This window comes from Triturus cristatus, chromosome 3_2, assembly GCF_964204655.1.
Source record: "Triturus cristatus chromosome 3_2, aTriCri1.1, whole genome shotgun sequence".
NCBI classification, from domain to species: domain Eukaryota; kingdom Metazoa; phylum Chordata; class Amphibia; order Caudata; family Salamandridae; genus Triturus; species Triturus cristatus.
Window position 1 is genome coordinate 404,433,617 of NC_140584.1, and position 18,858 is coordinate 404,452,474.

The 18,858-nt window shown below is 46.9% G+C and overlaps 1 protein-coding gene across 2 annotated transcripts in view; it reads right to left on the reverse strand.

Annotated features, from left to right (window-relative positions):
• Positions 1–12,064, reverse strand: part of MNMIP1 (manchette microtubule inner protein 1) — a 268,004-nt gene extending 255,940 nt beyond the window's left edge. Inside the window, exons 1-2 of one of the 2 annotated variants that reach the window (XM_085647940.1) lie at positions 11,906–12,064; positions 6,590–6,750 (exon numbers count right to left, since the gene is read on the reverse strand). In XM_085647940.1, coding sequence (XP_085504066.1) covers positions 6,590–6,750; positions 11,906–11,909 — 165 coding nt within the window. In that variant the 5' untranslated portion in view covers positions 11,910–12,064. The remainder of the gene's footprint in view (positions 1–6,589; positions 6,751–11,905) is intronic. The other variant, XM_085647938.1, reaches the window with a different exon arrangement.
• Between the last annotated feature and the right edge of the window lie 6,794 nt (positions 12,065–18,858).

Below are 18,858 nucleotides of genomic sequence, written 5' to 3' on the forward strand. Positions count from 1 at the left end.
ATGCAGACATTCTCCCCCAGTCAAGAGATCTGGGTTAAATCCATCGTTCTTTTGCCCACTACACCACCCCAGTTTAGACATGGCCATATGCAAATCAGTCTTGACCCTGTGCCTCATGGGAACAGTCCAGCCCGAACTGCCAAGCCATGTCTTCCCTGGACCGGAATCAAGCATCCTAGGACCGGTTTCTGGCTATCAGCCGTCATCAGCCAGGATAGCTAGACTCCAGTGGCGTAGTGAGCACGGGTCCCACGTCTGGGAATACCCATCCCACTTAGGGCGAAAAGCGTTACAACAAACAATTGAAGGACGGAATGCTGACAATGCAGACATTCTCCCCCAGTCAAGAGATCTGGGTTAAATCCATCGTTCTTTTGCCCACTACACCACCCCAGTTTAGACATGGCCATATGCAAATCAGTCTTGACCCTGTGCCTCATGGGAACAGTCCAGCCCGAACTGCCAAGCCATGTCTTCCCTGGACCGGAATCAAGCATCCTAGGACCGGTTTCTGGCTATCAGCCGTCATCAGCCAGGATAGCTAGACTCCAGTGGCGTAGTGAGCACGGGTCCCACGTCTGGGAATACCCATCCCACTTAGGGCGAAAAGCGTTACAACAAACAATTGAAGGACGGAATGCTGACAATGCAGACATTCTCCCCCAGTCAAGAGATCTGGGTTAAATCCATCGTTCTTTTGCCCACTACACCACCCCAGTTTAGACATGGCCATATGCAAATCAGTCTTGACCCTGTGCCTCATGGGAACAGTCCAGCCCGAACTGCCAAGCCATGTCTTCCCTGGACCGGAATCAAGCATCCTAGGACCGGTTTCTGGCTATCAGCCGTCATCAGCCAGGATAGCTAGACTCCAGTGGCGTAGTGAGCACGGGTCCCACGTCTGGGAATACCCATCCCACTTAGGGCGAAAAGCGTTACAACAAACAATTGAAGGACGGAATGCTGACAATGCAGACATTCTCCCCCAGTCAAGAGATCTGGGTTAAATCCATCGTTCTTTTGCCCACTACACCACCCCAGTTTAGACATGGCCATATGCAAATCAGTCTTGACCCTGTGCCTCATGGGAACAGTCCAGCCCGAACTGCCAAGCCATGTCTTCCCTGGACCGGAATCAAGCATCCTAGGACCGGTTTCTGGCTATCAGCCGTCATCAGCCAGGATAGCTAGACTCCAGTGGCGTAGTGAGCACGGGTCCCACGTCTGGGAATACCCATCCCACTTAGGGCGAAAAGCGTTACAACAAACAATTGAAGGACGGAATGCTGACAATGCAGACATTCTCCCCCAGTCAAGAGATCTGGGTTAAATCCATCGTTCTTTTGCCCACTACACCACCCCAGTTTAGACATGGCCATATGCAAATCAGTCTTGACCCTGTGCCTCATGGGAACAGTCCAGCCCGAACTGCCAAGCCATGTCTTCCCTGGACCGGAATCAAGCATCCTAGGACCGGTTTCTGGCTATCAGCCGTCATCAGCCAGGATAGCTAGACTCCAGTGGCGTAGTGAGCACGGGTCCCACGTCTGGGAATACCCATCCCACTTAGGGCGAAAAGCGTTACAACAAACAATTGAAGGACGGAATGCTGACAATGCAGACATTCTCCCCCAGTCAAGAGATCTGGGTTAAATCCATCGTTCTTTTGCCCACTACACCACCCCAGTTTAGACATGGCCATATGCAAATCAGTCTTGACCCTGTGCCTCATGGGAACAGTCCAGCCCGAACTGCCAAGCCATGTCTTCCCTGGACCGGAATCAAGCATCCTAGGACCGGTTTCTGGCTATCAGCCGTCATCAGCCAGGATAGCTAGACTCCAGTGGCGTAGTGAGCACGGGTCCCACGTCTGGGAATACCCATCCCACTTAGGGCGAAAAGCGTTACAACAAACAATTGAAGGACGGAATGCTGACAATGCAGACATTCTCCCCCAGTCAAGAGATCTGGGTTAAATCCATCGTTCTTTTGCCCACTACACCACCCCAGTTTAGACATGGCCATATGCAAATCAGTCTTGACCCTGTGCCTCATGGGAACAGTCCAGCCCGAACTGCCAAGCCATGTCTTCCCTGGACCGGAATCAAGCATCCTAGGACCGGTTTCTGGCTATCAGCCGTCATCAGCCAGGATAGCTAGACTCCAGTGGCGTAGTGAGCACGGGTCCCACGTCTGGGAATACCCATCCCACTTAGGGCGAAAAGCGTTACAACAAACAATTGAAGGACGGAATGCTGACAATGCAGACATTCTCCCCCAGTCAAGAGATCTGGGTTAAATCCATCGTTCTTTTGCCCACTACACCACCCCAGTTTAGACATGGCCATATGCAAATCAGTCTTGACCCTGTGCCTCATGGGAACAGTCCAGCCCGAACTGCCAAGCCATGTCTTCCCTGGACCGGAATCAAGCATCCTAGGACCGGTTTCTGGCTATCAGCCGTCATCAGCCAGGATAGCTAGACTCCAGTGGCGTAGTGAGCACGGGTCCCACGTCTGGGAATACCCATCCCACTTAGGGCGAAAAGCGTTACAACAAACAATTGAAGGACGGAATGCTGACAATGCAGACATTCTCCCCCAGTCAAGAGATCTGGGTTAAATCCATCGTTCTTTTGCCCACTACACCACCCCAGTTTAGACATGGCCATATGCAAATCAGTCTTGACCCTGTGCCTCATGGGAACAGTCCAGCCCGAACTGCCAAGCCATGTCTTCCCTGGACCGGAATCAAGCATCCTAGGACCGGTTTCTGGCTATCAGCCGTCATCAGCCAGGATAGCTAGACTCCAGTGGCGTAGTGAGCACGGGTCCCACGTCTGGGAATACCCATCCCACTTAGGGCGAAAAGCGTTACAACAAACAATTGAAGGACGGAATGCTGACAATGCAGACATTCTCCCCCAGTCAAGAGATCTGGGTTAAATCCATCGTTCTTTTGCCCACTACACCACCCCAGTTTAGACATGGCCATATGCAAATCAGTCTTGACCCTGTGCCTCATGGGAACAGTCCAGCCCGAACTGCCAAGCCATGTCTTCCCTGGACCGGAATCAAGCATCCTAGGACCGGTTTCTGGCTATCAGCCGTCATCAGCCAGGATAGCTAGACTCCAGTGGCGTAGTGAGCACGGGTCCCACGTCTGGGAATACCCATCCCACTTAGGGCGAAAAGCGTTACAACAAACAATTGAAGGACGGAATGCTGACAATGCAGACATTCTCCCCCAGTCAAGAGATCTGGGTTAAATCCATCGTTCTTTTGCCCACTACACCACCCCAGTTTAGACATGGCCATATGCAAATCAGTCTTGACCCTGTGCCTCATGGGAACAGTCCAGCCCGAACTGCCAAGCCATGTCTTCCCTGGACCGGAATCAAGCATCCTAGGACCGGTTTCTGGCTATCAGCCGTCATCAGCCAGGATAGCTAGACTCCAGTGGCGTAGTGAGCACGGGTCCCACGTCTGGGAATACCCATCCCACTTAGGGCGAAAAGCGTTACAACAAACAATTGAAGGACGGAATGCTGACAATGCAGACATTCTCCCCCAGTCAAGAGATCTGGGTTAAATCCATCGTTCTTTTGCCCACTACACCACCCCAGTTTAGACATGGCCATATGCAAATCAGTCTTGACCCTGTGCCTCATGGGAACAGTCCAGCCCGAACTGCCAAGCCATGTCTTCCCTGGACCGGAATCAAGCATCCTAGGACCGGTTTCTGGCTATCAGCCGTCATCAGCCAGGATAGCTAGACTCCAGTGGCGTGGTGAGCACGGGTCCCACGTCTGGGAATACCCATCCCACTTAGGGCGAAAAGCGTTACAACAAACAATTGAAGGACGGAATGCTGACAATGCAGACATTCTCCCCCAGTCAAGAGATCTGGGTTAAATCCATCGTTCTTTTGCCCACTACACCACCCCAGTTTAGACATGGCCATATGCAAATCAGTCTTGACCCTGTGCCTCATGGGAACAGTCCAGCCCGAACTGCCAAGCCATGTCTTCCCTGGACCGGAATCAAGCATCCTAGGACCGGTTTCTGGCTATCAGCCGTCATCAGCCAGGATAGCTAGACTCCAGTGGCGTAGTGAGCACGGGTCCCACGTCTGGGAATACCCATCCCACTTAGGGCGAAAAGCGTTACAACAAACAATTGAAGGACGGAATGCTGACAATGCAGACATTCTCCCCCAGTCAAGAGATCTGGGTTAAATCCATCGTTCTTTTGCCCACTACACCACCCCAGTTTAGACATGGCCATATGCAAATCAGTCTTGACCCTGTGCCTCATGGGAACAGTCCAGCCCGAACTGCCAAGCCATGTCTTCCCTGGACCGGAATCAAGCATCCTAGGACCGGTTTCTGGCTATCAGCCGTCATCAGCCAGGATAGCTAGACTCCAGTGGCGTAGTGAGCACGGGTCCCACGTCTGGGAATACCCATCCCACTTAGGGCGAAAAGCGTTACAACAAACAATTGAAGGACGGAATGCTGACAATGCAGACATTCTCCCCCAGTCAAGAGATCTGGGTTAAATCCATCGTTCTTTTGCCCACTACACCACCCCAGTTTAGACATGGCCATATGCTGTTTGTTGTAACGCTTTTCGCCCTAAGTGGGATGGGTATTCCCAGACGTGGGACCCGTGCTCACTACGCCACTGGAGTCTAGCTATCCTGGCTGATGACAGCTGATAGCCAGAAACCGGTCCTAGAATGCTTGATTCCGGTCCAGGGAAGACATGGCTTGGCAGTTCGGGCTGGACTGTTCCCATGAGGCACAGGGTCAAGACTGATTTGCATATGGCCATGTCTAAACTGGGGTGGTGTAGTGGGCAAAAGAACGATGGATTTAACCCAGATCTCTTGACTGGGGGAGAATGTTTGCATTGTCAGCATTCCGTCCATCATTTGTTTGTTGTAACACCTGACATCGTAATCGCCCCCTTTGTGGGTAATCAAATTTCATGTCAGATGCCTTCCCTCTAAGCACAACCTCTCATCGTCAGACGTGAAACTTTACCCTCTTCCTGTATTTCAAATGTTACAAGTTCACCAGTCCTGGATTTCCAACACAATATAGTGGCTAAAATGTGACACACTATCCTCATTGTTATTTTTTTTATCATTAGTACATTATAAATATGGACTAAGAGATACATATCCATGCCTTTTGCAAAAAACAAACGCATATTAGCAAAGAAAACCTAAGATACACACAGGACAAAAGTCAAACTGAATAAAATGCTATAAAAATTAAACATTCCAATAAAAAAACAACTAAATCAAAGTTATCAAAGTGGGCTGGCCTAGAGGGAAGCTGGGACCATTTAAAACAATTTAGTGCATGTGAAAGACCAGCAGGGCTGTAGCAGAGTCAGACACAAGTTAGGTGAGGGAATTCTCCCCTCACCAACAATCAAGGCCTGCCTCTCACTCTGCCGCTGTCTGGCACTCTTCACTTAAAGTCTCAGATGAGAGGCCGAGCATGGTATGGGTGTGCTCTCCTCACAAGCTGTATGGAGTTCAGGCATTTAAGTTGTAGGGTCTTAGAGGAGACTGGCTAAACTATCTATGACTGCCCATACTGATCTTCCATACTGACCGTGCTCCGTGTCTTTAAACATATACATTATGCTTGCATTGCAGACTGTAAAAAGAAGTTAACAGGGTGTTTCTATAAAACGTGCTCTCACAGTTTTGTCTTTTGCAGCTTTGTGTTAATCTGTAATATTAATACTCTCGTACTAAGGTACTTTTGGAAGTATGGAAGGCTGAAAGGGCCCTGGTGGGATCAGACTTGTGATAAGCAAGTTACACATAGAGCTCAGCAGAGTGACCATAACTCCCTGGGCTATTTTACCAACCTGTGGCAGTTTGTAACTTTCTGTGTCTATCTACAGATGTGCACACTGCTTATTATGGGGCGGGGGGTGACTTAATCTTTAGCAATTGTTGAAACTTATTAATTAACAAAGATGACATACCCCCCTCCCATTGAAATAACCTACTTCAACCATAGATGTATGTCTAAAACGTAAAAAAACACATCGTATGTATTAAAATAAACCATAACAGTGATGTGTCCTATAATGTTATCTTGTGAATCTAGTGACAGGTTCAAACCATTCAGCTTTCAGCCTCGCAATTCATTAACATGCCACCATCACCCCAAGATGGCACAATTTGACCATTATACATGGCCACTGGATATATTTATCATGTATATATATCACCATGCCTCTGGGATTCTAAAATGACATTATGGACCCACAATAGATAGATTATGCTTATGTATATAAAGACATGTAAGTCTGTATTATATGTTTATTTAAAGCTCGAATTTACATATGGTAAGGGCAGGTCAGAGGTCAATAACAGTATGAGAAAATTAAGAGGGTGGTACATCTGCAGGCCACATGAGGCCCTCATTGGTCAGCCACATGCCAGGCAGAAGGCCTGTCATGTGACTCACCTTATGAACCCTATCCCAACACTTCTTGCTGTTTAGAGGCACCCGTCTTTACCTTTCTCCCAGCCTCCTTCACCTTTCCCTTTCACATACCTTCACAAACTGGCTGGGGAAGACCCCTCTCTTGCCGTTGAGTTCCCCCTCCATCCAGCCATCCTCGGCCGCCTTCTTCACGTTCTTGATGACGTCGCCGGCGCTGAGGTGCAGTTCATCCTCCTGCAGCCCCTCGTACTCGATCACTACCAGGACATCCACTGCAAGAGAGAGGAGAACGCTCAAAGAATGGGCCAATCAGAACTAGAGCCTTCACTCAAAGTGAGAAGAGAACAGCGGATGGGCCAATCAGAACCACGGCCTTCCCTGGAAGCCAGGGAGAGCAGAGTGAGCCACTCTCACGCATCCAGGGCTCCCATCTAAAGGAGCAGCGAACAAGCCAGCCCCAAGAAGCTCTCTATGTGCGGCTCTCCTTGCCGCTCCCCCATCTATATTTCTGTCTGTGAGTGGGATTCCCCCTCTAGGACAACCCTGGGCGATCACTTGAATGTATTCCAAAAGGAGTCTGCGCAGGCGCACACACCTGCATTTTCAAGAAACACGTATTCCCAGGAGAGGATCTGGGCCGGGTGTCTAAAAATACCATACAGAGCGGCGCAGCAGCTGTGAAACACCTCATTAATGCCCAAAAATAAATCTTGATTAAGAAAAGAGAGTTGTAGGGAAAACCTAGCAGCGCTGCCTTGTGCCCAATCCGCAGAATCTAGGGTGGGATTGCACAAAACCAGAGGGCAAGCCCATGACTAAAACACCGTGCATCACACACCGAACGTGTCTCTAGGCGCTCAGAAAGGAAGCTATCGCTAGCAGCCAAATGACATGTATTTTTTAACACTCGAGAGGGTGAAAAGCATGCGCGTCACAGGGACAGCGAAAGGCACTACGTGCCACCGGCCGCTTGCCCCTTTAAACCCTGGCATGGTCCGTGCTCGCCCTGGTCTCAGAGGACATGAAGGCAGAGACAGAAGAGAAAGCAAACACGGCTCTTGACCCTCGTTACTAGCTTTTCCTTCACTGCGAGGGGTTGTGAGCGGTACCAAGAGTTTACAGATTTGGGGCGGGTCGTCATTTCTCACTGAAGGGGCGAAAGCATGTGGAATTGGACTCAGTATTACTAGGGCTACATGTTATTCCCCATTCCGGCGGGAAAACGTGTAATCCTCGGATCCGGATACAAATATTGTGTTGCGCACCATCCTTTTTCTAGCCCACTCGCGACTTCCCCTGCGGTAATCACTGCTGATCAGGGTTTAAATTCTTAATTCAGACACACAGGACTTGATTACAGGTGCCCTGGCGTCGAATACGATAAATACGACAACTGATAACACGACGTGATGTTCGTTATTTTTAGGGCGCGCGAATTATTACCTATTTATGAGTATTGCTGTGAAAATGGGGCATACCATGCAGATTGTGCCGTTTATGGCACCAAAATCGCCATGTCCTGCTATTTGTTGTGCATGTTCTCCTAATCTAGTCCAGCGCAGGTTTGACCTAATAACACTTAACGGTGAACAGGACTGAACACGTGATCGCACCTGGTAATTACCCGGTGCGATTAACATCGTTCCTTTTCTAATTACAATCTCTGTGCAAACAGGTGCTTGCAGAGTGATCACAATTTAACGGGACACTTATAATCAGACTGGGAGCGCCAGCGCCTTGTTAGAACAGATGTAGCACAAAGTGTTTTCCGATTATGCTTACATTCGTTGTAAACAGTGCTGAAACAACTGTTTTCCGTCTTGCTTTAAATGCATAGTGCCTCTGGGAGCATTAGTACTGCCCGATAACAGTATGGCAGTTCTACCCCTCATTAGCTTTAAAGTTCTATAGGAAGGGCTACTGCTTTTATGCAATTGTGCAGCCGTGGTGAATTTCGCATGATTATAGATTTGCCAGATAATCCACCATCTACTGCATAATCTGCAGCTTTAACAAAAATAATGTTTCAAGTTCAAACTGTTCAAATGTTACTACAAATGCAGCAACACATGTTGCCGTGCAGTGGAACACCCTGTGCAAAGTTGGTCTGGTCACCTTTCTGTTGCTTATTGTTATACTTGGGTGTTACACTGGCACGAATGAGGTGCAACGAATGCCCAGACAGTGTTACCAAGTTTAAAAATGACAAAATATTTAAGTAATACTCTTACAAAATGTGCCACATTATGCTTAATAATTTGCCTTTTCTTGCCAAATAATTTACTCAACATTGCCACATAATTTGGCCCACTCCTGCCACATATTCCCAGTATCCCTGCCTACAGGATACAGACACAGTACAAGTGATTGAGGTTTAAGTGATGTTCCTGGTGATCACTACAAGGCGAGAAGATACTCTGGAGTTATGGTTGAAATGGCGAACAGGAACTGTGGGTGCATGGAACAGCAGCACCCCGATAAAAGTGGTGTAATGCCAACCCATGCATGAAGAAACATACAACAATAGTTCTACTGAGAAAACAAGGCAGCAGTTGGAGCTCTTGTACTTACTGCCTGTGCGTGTCACAGGATGGGTGTGTGGAGGAAATTGTAATTGCATTTATTTTTTGCTTACCACCCCTGACGAGGCATCAAAACGCTTTTTTTTTGCAAGTAGCATGCTACTCCGGAACCTAAAATTGATTAGTGGTGAATTAGTAAAGGAAAATATGAAATTAATTTGAGCGGTGGTCATGTTAGTCTGTTATTTGGATTGAAATGGATAGTGGAGGAATAGAAGAGGGAAGGGTTTGCATTTTTTATAGCACTTACTACCCCTGATAAGGTGTTGAGGCGCTTTTCAGCAAGTAGCAACCTACTCCGGAACCCAAAAAAGATTAGTGGTGAATTATTATAGGGAAATATGAAATTAATTTGAACGGTGGACATGTTAGTCTGTTATTTGGATTGACAAAGGATAGTGGAGGGACAGAAGAGGGAAGGGTTACAAAGCATGGGCGAGCTGGAGACCATGCAGTCTGCACTCAGTAGATGGTGCGCAGGCTGGCTGCAGGAAGAAGCATTTTTTCCCAGCAGCTTTGTTTTATCTACTGGTCTTGGTAGGGATTGGGGTACGTTGCCAGAAGGAAAAGGAAGGTCCTTCGCTGCTGACACATCCAGTGGTGGGTGAATTACTGGCTCTGCTCCCACCCCTTTAAGGCAAGATGGCACGCTGCCCTGTGTGTTTGCATTGTACTGTGTCACTAGCTTTACCTGGAATGACGGTGTTTCTCAAGTGTAGAGGACAAGCACAGTTTGTACTGGGGTGTTGCTTCTGAAAGGGGAGTTGTGGGAAACAACTCGTGGGAGCCCAGGAGTAATAACATGTTCTCAGGGTGTCGAGGCACCATTTGTGCAGCGGCAACCGGGGCCCAGAGACCCAAGGGGCCCTTTGAACCCTGATTATTGCTGCATTTCCTTGCTCTGGGGGGTGGGGGGGGGGGGGGAGAGAGCATGACACACTAACCACGCTACAGGTAACATTTCAGTCACATATAGCCATAAATGCCAGTGTGTTGTTTGGGAAAACCAGCAGCAGGCCCTGTAAAGGTTAGACATGGGCACGCTAGAGCCAACACAGGCTGAAGACCTAGCGGGTGTACTGGCCAGCAGCAGGAAGGGCACTGAGCAGACCCGGCGTGTCTGGCCACTGGCAGATTACCCATTGAAAGCTCGGTTTTTATCTGTGACACTAGGGCTTTAAGTGGGCCGGGTCTCACCGGTGCTGAGCACCTGCAGTTTTTTAAAGGGGGCCTCGAAATGGGTCCCTGTCACCACGCTCTGTTTTTTGCCCTAGCACAGGCGGCCCGATGTGCGCTGCTCACACTGCTCACTTCTCGCTAGTGGAGAAGTTACGGCATGACGTCATGCCAGGTGAGCGTTCTAGGGGAAGGGAAATCCTTTAAAGAGAGTCATTTTCTCTCTGGATTTCCCTTCTCTTTTTGAAACTCCGGAGCAGCAACATTGTCGTGGTGTCACCAGGGCTTTAAGTGGAAACTTTTTCAATATTGTATACAAGCCATAGTTGCTGCCTATTTATCTTAAGTAACTAACAACCATTGACAAAGCCAATAGTCCTGACTTGTAGTTATGATGTTACTTGTTGTATTATATATCTGGACGCAATGACAGACACTGCAAGATACAAGTCGGGTGGCAAACTATGCTAAACACAGACTTTTAGCTTACGTGTTTAAGCCACGCCCTTAATTACATTGGCCACGCCCCTTTGACAGACCCTCCAGCATTTTCATCCCACTTAAAGACCTGTGTGACACCAATACACAATCAAAGCCTTGCATGGTTGTATATGTAAAATATCTTGTTTGATACCCTCAGCTCCTCTTCCAAATTTAAAAACCACATATCCTCGTCGCCTATATGTAGTGATACTGGTAACAAGGACTCCGGTTCTTTGAATCAAGGGAAGTTTATATCTTATCCACATGAGCAATCAACGATCACAACCGACCCACGGAGGTATCGCTGTAATAACAGCTTTCCCTAGATCCTCCCACAACCTTCTACCCACAACATTCCAGCGCCAGCCCTACGTTCCACTCACACACACCCCTCCCTCCGAGGTCCGTGAAAAAGCTGTTTGGCGGCTCCAAAAAGTGCCCCTTCCGTTCTGTTCGGTCTACTTATATTCAACAGAACCCACCCGGTTCACTTCCACGCCTCAGTTTTCGAAATATAAAGAAGAATTCAGCCCCTCCCCCTCCATTGCAAAGTGTATCTAAGGTCACATGAGCTGCTAATAGGGTAGCTCGGTGGGCAGGGGCGTAGCTTAGTCAGTAAAATTGAGGGGTGTGAGTCTCAGATGGTTCCCGAACGCTCTGGCATATCATGGCAGAGGTAAAATACATACATGAGAAGCACGGCAAGAGGGAACTCAAGGCGCAGTGGGAAGGGAGAGCAGTGCGGATCGTTAGGGATACTTAAAGCACAATATATTGTAAAGTAAACAACATTTGAACGAACTTCAAAACGGAGAGGAAAGAGTGTGTGTAGGTTTTTGTCTGTGTGCGCTAGTAAAACTCCCAGGTGAAATTCGACAGACACATCTCATACTACCACATTGAAAGCACCTGCCCCCAACTATTTAATATAGAATACTTTTACTTGGGGGGGAGGCACCCCGAAGCTACGCCCTGGTGGGTTATGCATGCGCCTGTAGAAAACACTAGGTTGTAGCGTTTGAGAGGCAGGTTTTCTTCGGACTCTTGCAGGGCCAACTTGGCTCTTCCACCTTCGGAAGTGGATGTGATGGGTACAATATGTCACCAAACATTGAACACGATTTGCGTGGTACGCTGAATAAGGGTTCAATAGTTCCATTAATAGTGACAAATGGACGGTGCTTACCCATGGTGTCGAAAGCCACAACCCCGTGAGCTCCACAAACTCCGCCTCAAAGTTTACGACCGACCGCGAAAGCAAGTCCGGCTGCGCCGAGAGGTATCTATCTCCCTTCTGCAGGCCGCTTCCTGGTTGCGCGCCTTCTGCTACAAACTTTGCAAATACGGAGGCTTTAAGGGAGGGAGGGTGAGGGGCGGGCGGCAGCGCCAGTCATGACATGCCGATGGGACGGGCCGACCTGGGGAGAACAGGTGAGGCGGGATTCCTGGAGCGTAGGTATGCCAGGGGCGCCTGGAGCGGCGAGAGGGAAGTCAGTGGCAGTCACGGGCCAGGGGCAGAACGTCACCAGCCTTCGATCCAGCTCAGCAGCTGGAGTGGCACGAGACTGCCAGCTGGGAGTGAAGCGCCTAGGGCGCGGATCCGAGTGAATCCGAGATCCGGGTTACAGGGCAGTGAGGTAAGAGCGACTGCCAGTGTCAACCCGGAGTCAACCGGGAGCCTGACACACGACTCCAAGAGCCGCTCCACCCACCCGAAGCCTAGTGGCAAAAGAGGGGCGGGCACCGCCTGCAATCCACGTGGAGATGCAGGTCCGGGCAAGAACATAACTCCACTGTGTCAACCCGATCCTCGGAGAGGGAAAATGGCTGCGAGTCAACTGGAGCCCGGGGCAAGGGGGCTTGAACTTGGCCCGACTTAAGACTCACCTCAACAACTCCAACCCTAGCGAAGCACCAGAGATTGCCAACTGGGAGTCCAGGGCGAGATCCTAACTGGGCCTAAGTCAAGCAGCGTCAGTCTCAGGACTCAGTATGTAAGAGGTTCTGTCAACAAGGAGTCACCAACTCAGGCCTAAGGCGAGAATGCGCTCTGCACCCAGAGCAGGCGCCCTACGCAAAGTCAAGTGACAGAGTGGACGGGGACTGGCACATGGACCCGACCCGGACTCAGGTCAGGACTAGAAAATAATTGAACACCCAGCTTCACTATGCCAACCCAAGACAGTTCATCACCAAAAACCCACTACTGGGAGAGATGGGTAAAGGGGGCCATCGAGAAGTCAAGGGTTAAACTTTAAGGTAAAAACAAGACTGAGTGTAATTCCACGTTGACCAACCAGATGATGGAGTGATAGTAAAGACTGATAGATGTGCAGCAGCTGGAGGTCACGTTTTAGTTCGAGATTGCGCAAGACTCCCTGAAACAGCCACCGCCCAATGCCTAAAGCATTAATAATTAGGTGAGACTGCTGGTTGAGTCAGAACCGTGGCAAGATGACTCCCAGGGTCAAAGAACTGCTACTGCCTCAGGACAAACTGAATGAGCATGGGGAAACTGCTTCCGTCTGACCAATCACAGCCAATGCTGATGCAAGTCTCCAAGAATTCACAAGAGCATTAGCAATAAACATTGGTAAAGCCAAGAGGTTCAACCTATGAGAGCCATTGGCTTTGGCAATGTTTTGTAGCCATGCTGTACATCTGTGTGGATGCTTTGCAGTGTGGCTGAAACAAATTTAAAAGAAATGCTATGAATCAACCAAGGCAAATGCACTTTTTTTTAGGTGCACCAGCGCTGGATGCATCATAGTTCTTTTTGTTATTATTATTGTTTTTAGCCATGCTGAATAGCAGCCATTCTGCCATACAGCATGGATACAAGTCATTGCCAAAGCCGGCAATGCCCATGCCCTTCAGCATGAACAAAAGGCAATGGCAGAGACATTAGTCTCAAATGTAAGACCTATTGGCATCGCCAGTTCTTGTTAGGTCTCGACACAACACCTCTGTGATTATGAGCACATCACTTAATCTTCCCAAGCGTGAAAAAAATGACATTTGGCATACAATCCTGTCACATAAAGAAAGCAATTGTGCCCAACTTGTCCCAGTGAAAATACATTTGGAAGCAGATTACATCTGCTGTCACAATAACAGAAGACAACATCTGGGGTTACAATAAACATACATATCAAAGGAGATAAAGGCTTTTTTTAACTGTATGTGTCATAGCAAAACATAGCTACAAATGGCAAGAACTTCAACAAGGAGGGCAGGGAAAAATAAAAAATAGAAGTAGTACCTCACTCACAGCACGATCAGCGGATGGACAGCATTCAAGCTAAAGCAATCAGTACTTGGTCCATGCTCCAGCCAAGTGAAGAAGAAGTGAAGTCACCAGGCGTGGCCAATTAGAAGGCAGCAAATAAGAGTGACAATAAAACCAACAAATGTTAAGCAATGGGATGGGCTGGCATAACTTTTTAGAAGACTTTTTCCATGGATCCCTTTAAACTGTAGGAAAACGGTGACACAAGCACTTCTGGTGAGCAGGCTAGACTATGGCAATGCACTGTATGTTGGCATGGCTGATTATCTTTTTACTAGACTACAAGTGGTCCAAAACGCCGCTGCCAAACTGATATGCAACAAGAGTAGATACAGTTCAGCCTCCTTCTGTATGAAGGGATTACACTGGCTACCTGTACGCCAAAGAGCCAACTTTAAGCTCATGTGCTATGCACATAGAACGCTATATAAAACAGGCCCACAAATCCTACATGGTAAATTAAAATTTCATGTACCTCTGCGCAATCTGAGATTCTGCCATCAGGCACTGGCATCAGTCAAGCGTACGACTAAAGCCAGGATGGGTGACCGATGTTTCTCAAAATCAGCAACGGTCCTCTGGAACAAACTCCCTCCGGAACTACGCCTGACTGAAGATTACCTAATGTTCAGAAAAAAGCTAAAAACAAATCTATTCCCCAGCTACTAATCTGATAATTGGAATCTTTCATCTGCTTGCACTCTGCTATGTTTCAGCGCCGTGATGTCCCTTGGGTTGAATGTTGCGCTCTATAAATACATATAAATAAATCATTTATGTTGCCAGCCTGTTATATCATTGAAGAGAGACATCAGACCTCCTGCCCACTCAAGCTGTGACCTATCCGCTGCAACTGTATTTCATGAATTTCTTATTGTATTTATGAAAGAGTAATAGCATTGCTTTAAGAAATACTGTACATAATAAACCAACAGTACATAATAACATTTCCAGCTGACTGGTCACAAAAATCTGTGCCAACATTCTTGCCACTTTCATACCGAATATATTAGTCTGAAGTTTCTGACATGAGTGTAAAACTTTTTTTTAAGTTTAAAGAATTTTATTAGGTAATGAAAAATGAGAATGCAATACAGAATATCCATTAGGAAGGGGAGGGAAGAGGGAGGAGGGAAAAAAAAAAAAAAAAGGGAAGGGAGGGGAATGCAAAATACAATAAGTAAGAGAGAGTGTACAACTAAAGAATAATCATGGGCATTTGGAGAGAGGCGAAAAAATTACATCAATCATATTATAAACAACCAAGTACAAAAAGAGTGAAAACAAAACAGTATGTTGGAAGATTATGGATGAGGGAAGGGCATCATGGGGGTTTAGGAACTTCTTGTTGAGCAGGCAATGGACGAGAGGAACGGGCAACACAATTATCTAAATACAACGTAATGGGGAGCCATAAGTCCGCACGTTTAGTTGCTGCTTGAATAGGAAAAACAAAGGCATTATCAAGTCTATGATTGTGACAGACATTGTACCACCATGCTTTGAAAGAAATATTAGACGTATTTTTCCAATTAACAGTAATCTGTTGAAAGGCAACGGCCAATAACAAATCAACAATGCGAACATACATATCTACATTATCCCAACTAGAAGATAAACTGCCCAAGAAAAGGTGAGTGAGAGAAAAAGGGATACAGGTATGAAAAATAACATTGACTTGAGCCCACACCTGTAACCAAAAAGCATGCACATGCTTACAAAGGAATATCATGTGAAGTAATGAAGCATTGGGAGAGCCACACGACCAGCATTTGTCTGAGGTGTTGGGAAATCGCTTATGTAGTGTAGAAGGAGTGTGAAGTAGTCTGTTATAAATGAAAAATAAGGATTGCGTCAAGGAAGCCGCTCTAGAAGTTTTACGTAATTTTGTCCAAACTTTGTCCCATAGAGATATCGGCCAATCTATTTCGAGATCGATTTCCCACTGAGATTCAACCTTTGACTTAGGTCTGAGCAGTTCATGCGTGTGAAGGTATTTATAAATAAGAGACGCTGTGGGAATGGTACGCAGGAGAGAATGAAGTTGAGAGATAGGGATGTGCGGAACAGGGAGAAGAGGAGAAACCGAGAGTCGTTCATGAACCTCCAGAACCGCAGCTTTAAGTAAAAGATATTTGGAGAGAAAGGAAAGGGGTAGATCAAAGGAAGAACGGAGATCAGGGAAAGAGAGGAAGGTGGAGCCAGAGAAGAGCTGCGAGATCCAAATCAATCCTCGAGTTCTCCAAGATTTCCAATAAAAGGGCTTATGACCAATTAAGAGATATTTATTATGCCAGATAGTGGAAGAAAGGAAATCAGCAACGGTCTGAGGGGGACCAGGGGCAGCAGACAATAAAAGCTTAAGAGTGTACTTGTGAATAGAAGTAGGAAGCGAAGAGGGTTTGCGAGAAAAAGCAAGGTATTCTGCAAAAGAAAACGGAGAAAGGAGAGCGCGCTCAACCTTAATCCATAGAGGGCAAGGGGAAGTGGAGTCTTGTAGCCAGAGGGAAGCTTGACGTAATAAAAAGGCCTTCTGGTATGCAGGGAAGTCAGGAAAGTTGACACCACCCTCAGAGGCAGGACGGATAAGTCTGGCAAGAGACATTCTGGGTTTTTTGGAGTTCCACAAAAATGAAGATAACGTTGAGTTGATCTTTGTAAAGAATTTCGTTGAAATGGGTACAAGAATATTGGAAAGCGTATAAAGAATAATAGGGGAAATCATCATTTTAATAGTGTCGAGACGACCCCACCAGGATAGGTATAAAGGATGCCACCTTGCAGTGAGGTCAACAATCTTCTGCGCACATTTGGACATGCATAAAGAGACAGGGTCCGAAATGGAGGAGGTGATGTATAAACCCAGATACTTAATATGAGAAGGACACCAAGTAAACTGAGAGTCATGAAATTCTTGCTTGAAAGTGAATTTGGTCAGGGAAAGGATCTCGCATTTGTCATGATTAAGTTTATATCCGGAGATAGAGGAATAATTCCGGACTTCGTTCAAAAAGGCAGGGATAGATTCTGCAGGGTTGGAAAGAAAGAGTAAAATATCATCTGCGTAAGCAGCAAGTTTAATATGGGAGTCTGCAATCTGGAAACCATGAATGGCAGGATTCTGACGCAGCCTGGATAAAAAAGGCTCTAAAGCGAGGTTAAAGAGAAAGGGGGTCAAAGGGCAACCCTGGCGAACGCCTCGGCCTAGATCGAAATAGGAGGAAATTTGACAATTCGCAAAAACTGCAGCTCTGGGATGCGAGTATAACAGGGAGACTAAAGAGATAAATTTAGGGCCAAAACCAAACCAAGTAAGAGTATGAAAGAGATAAAGCCATTCAACTCGGTCAAACGCCTTTTCAGCGTCGAGGGCAATCGCTGCAAGCGAGTGTTGACAACGGGAGGATTTCGACAGGATGTTAAATAAAAGTCTAGTATTATCCGTGATATATCGACCCTTGACAAACCCGGATTGCTCTTCGCCTAGAAGATTGGGGAGAAGATGGTCCAATCGGATCGCCAATGCTTTAGCAAAGAGTTTGTAGTCAATATTGACTAAAGATATGGGCCTGTAGTTTTTGCAGTATTTTACATCTTTCCCAGGCTTAGGCATCAGGCAGATATGGGCATCGGAAAACGTCCCCGAGGAGGCACCATGGGCAATAAAAGTATGAAGAAGGGAGTGCAGTCGTGGAATCAACAATTTAGAAAAGTGAAGGTAAAATTCGACGGTGAAACCGTCAGGGCCAGGAGCCTTATTGGGTTTGAGATGTTGTAATGCAATGAGTAATTCCTTTTGTGTGACGTCAGATTCTAGAGAGGAAAGGTCAAGGGGGAAGTTGGGTGGTGTGTGAATGGTGGAGAAAAAACGAGCAAGGGAGCTGGGAGAGGGTTGAGATTCAGATGTATACAAAGTCTCGTAGAAACGTGAAAATTCAGCAAGAATATCAACATCCGTGTGTTTCAAAGTATCATCAGAGTCATATACAGATTCAATATTTAACTTATTATGTTTGATCTTCAAATAATTAGCTAAGAGCTTTCCTGCTTTGTTCCTACCCCCATAGAATTTAGCAGTATACTTCAGCAGGTACAAGGAGGCGTCCTCCGTAGATTTCTCATTAAATTTCATTTTTGCAGCAACAAGAGCAGTCAAGCTATCAGCAGAATGAGAGGTAAAATATGCATGTTCCAATTTCTTAATGTCAGAAAGGAGGTTTTTGGTGAACCTTCGCGCAGTCTTGCGTTTGTCCGCGACATAGCTAATAATGAAGTCACGTGCATGTGCTTTGAAAGCATCCCAGATAATATGATCAGGGAGAGTGACGTCATCATTAATCAGAAAAAATTCATCAAAAAAAGAGGTGAAGGTGGTTGTAAACTTGGGATCGGCAAGGAGGGAATTGTTAAACCGCCATCTTCTGGGGCCAGTAATTTTAGGGAATACATCAACACTTGTAAGGACAGGGGCATGATCGGAAACCAGTATTGGCCCTATCTCAGAGTGAAGAAGTGATTGGGCGAGATTGTGGGAGACAAAGATGTAGTAGAGTCGTGACTGGGAATGGTGGCAAGGAGAATAAAAAGTATACTCCCGTAATTTTGGATTACAAAGGCGCCAAGAGTCTACTAACTTATGCTGCGAAATAGCATGAACAACTTATGAGGTCTGTTGGGAATGTGGGGAACCCTGGACATCCTATCGATAAAGGGATCAAGGGGTTGATTACAATCCCCCGCCAGAACAAAATTGTGATCCATAAATTTGGTTAAGAGTGGAGAAAAGTCAGCCCAAAAAGAAGGTTCACCCGTGGTTGGGCCATAGACATTGAACAAAGAAATTGGAACAC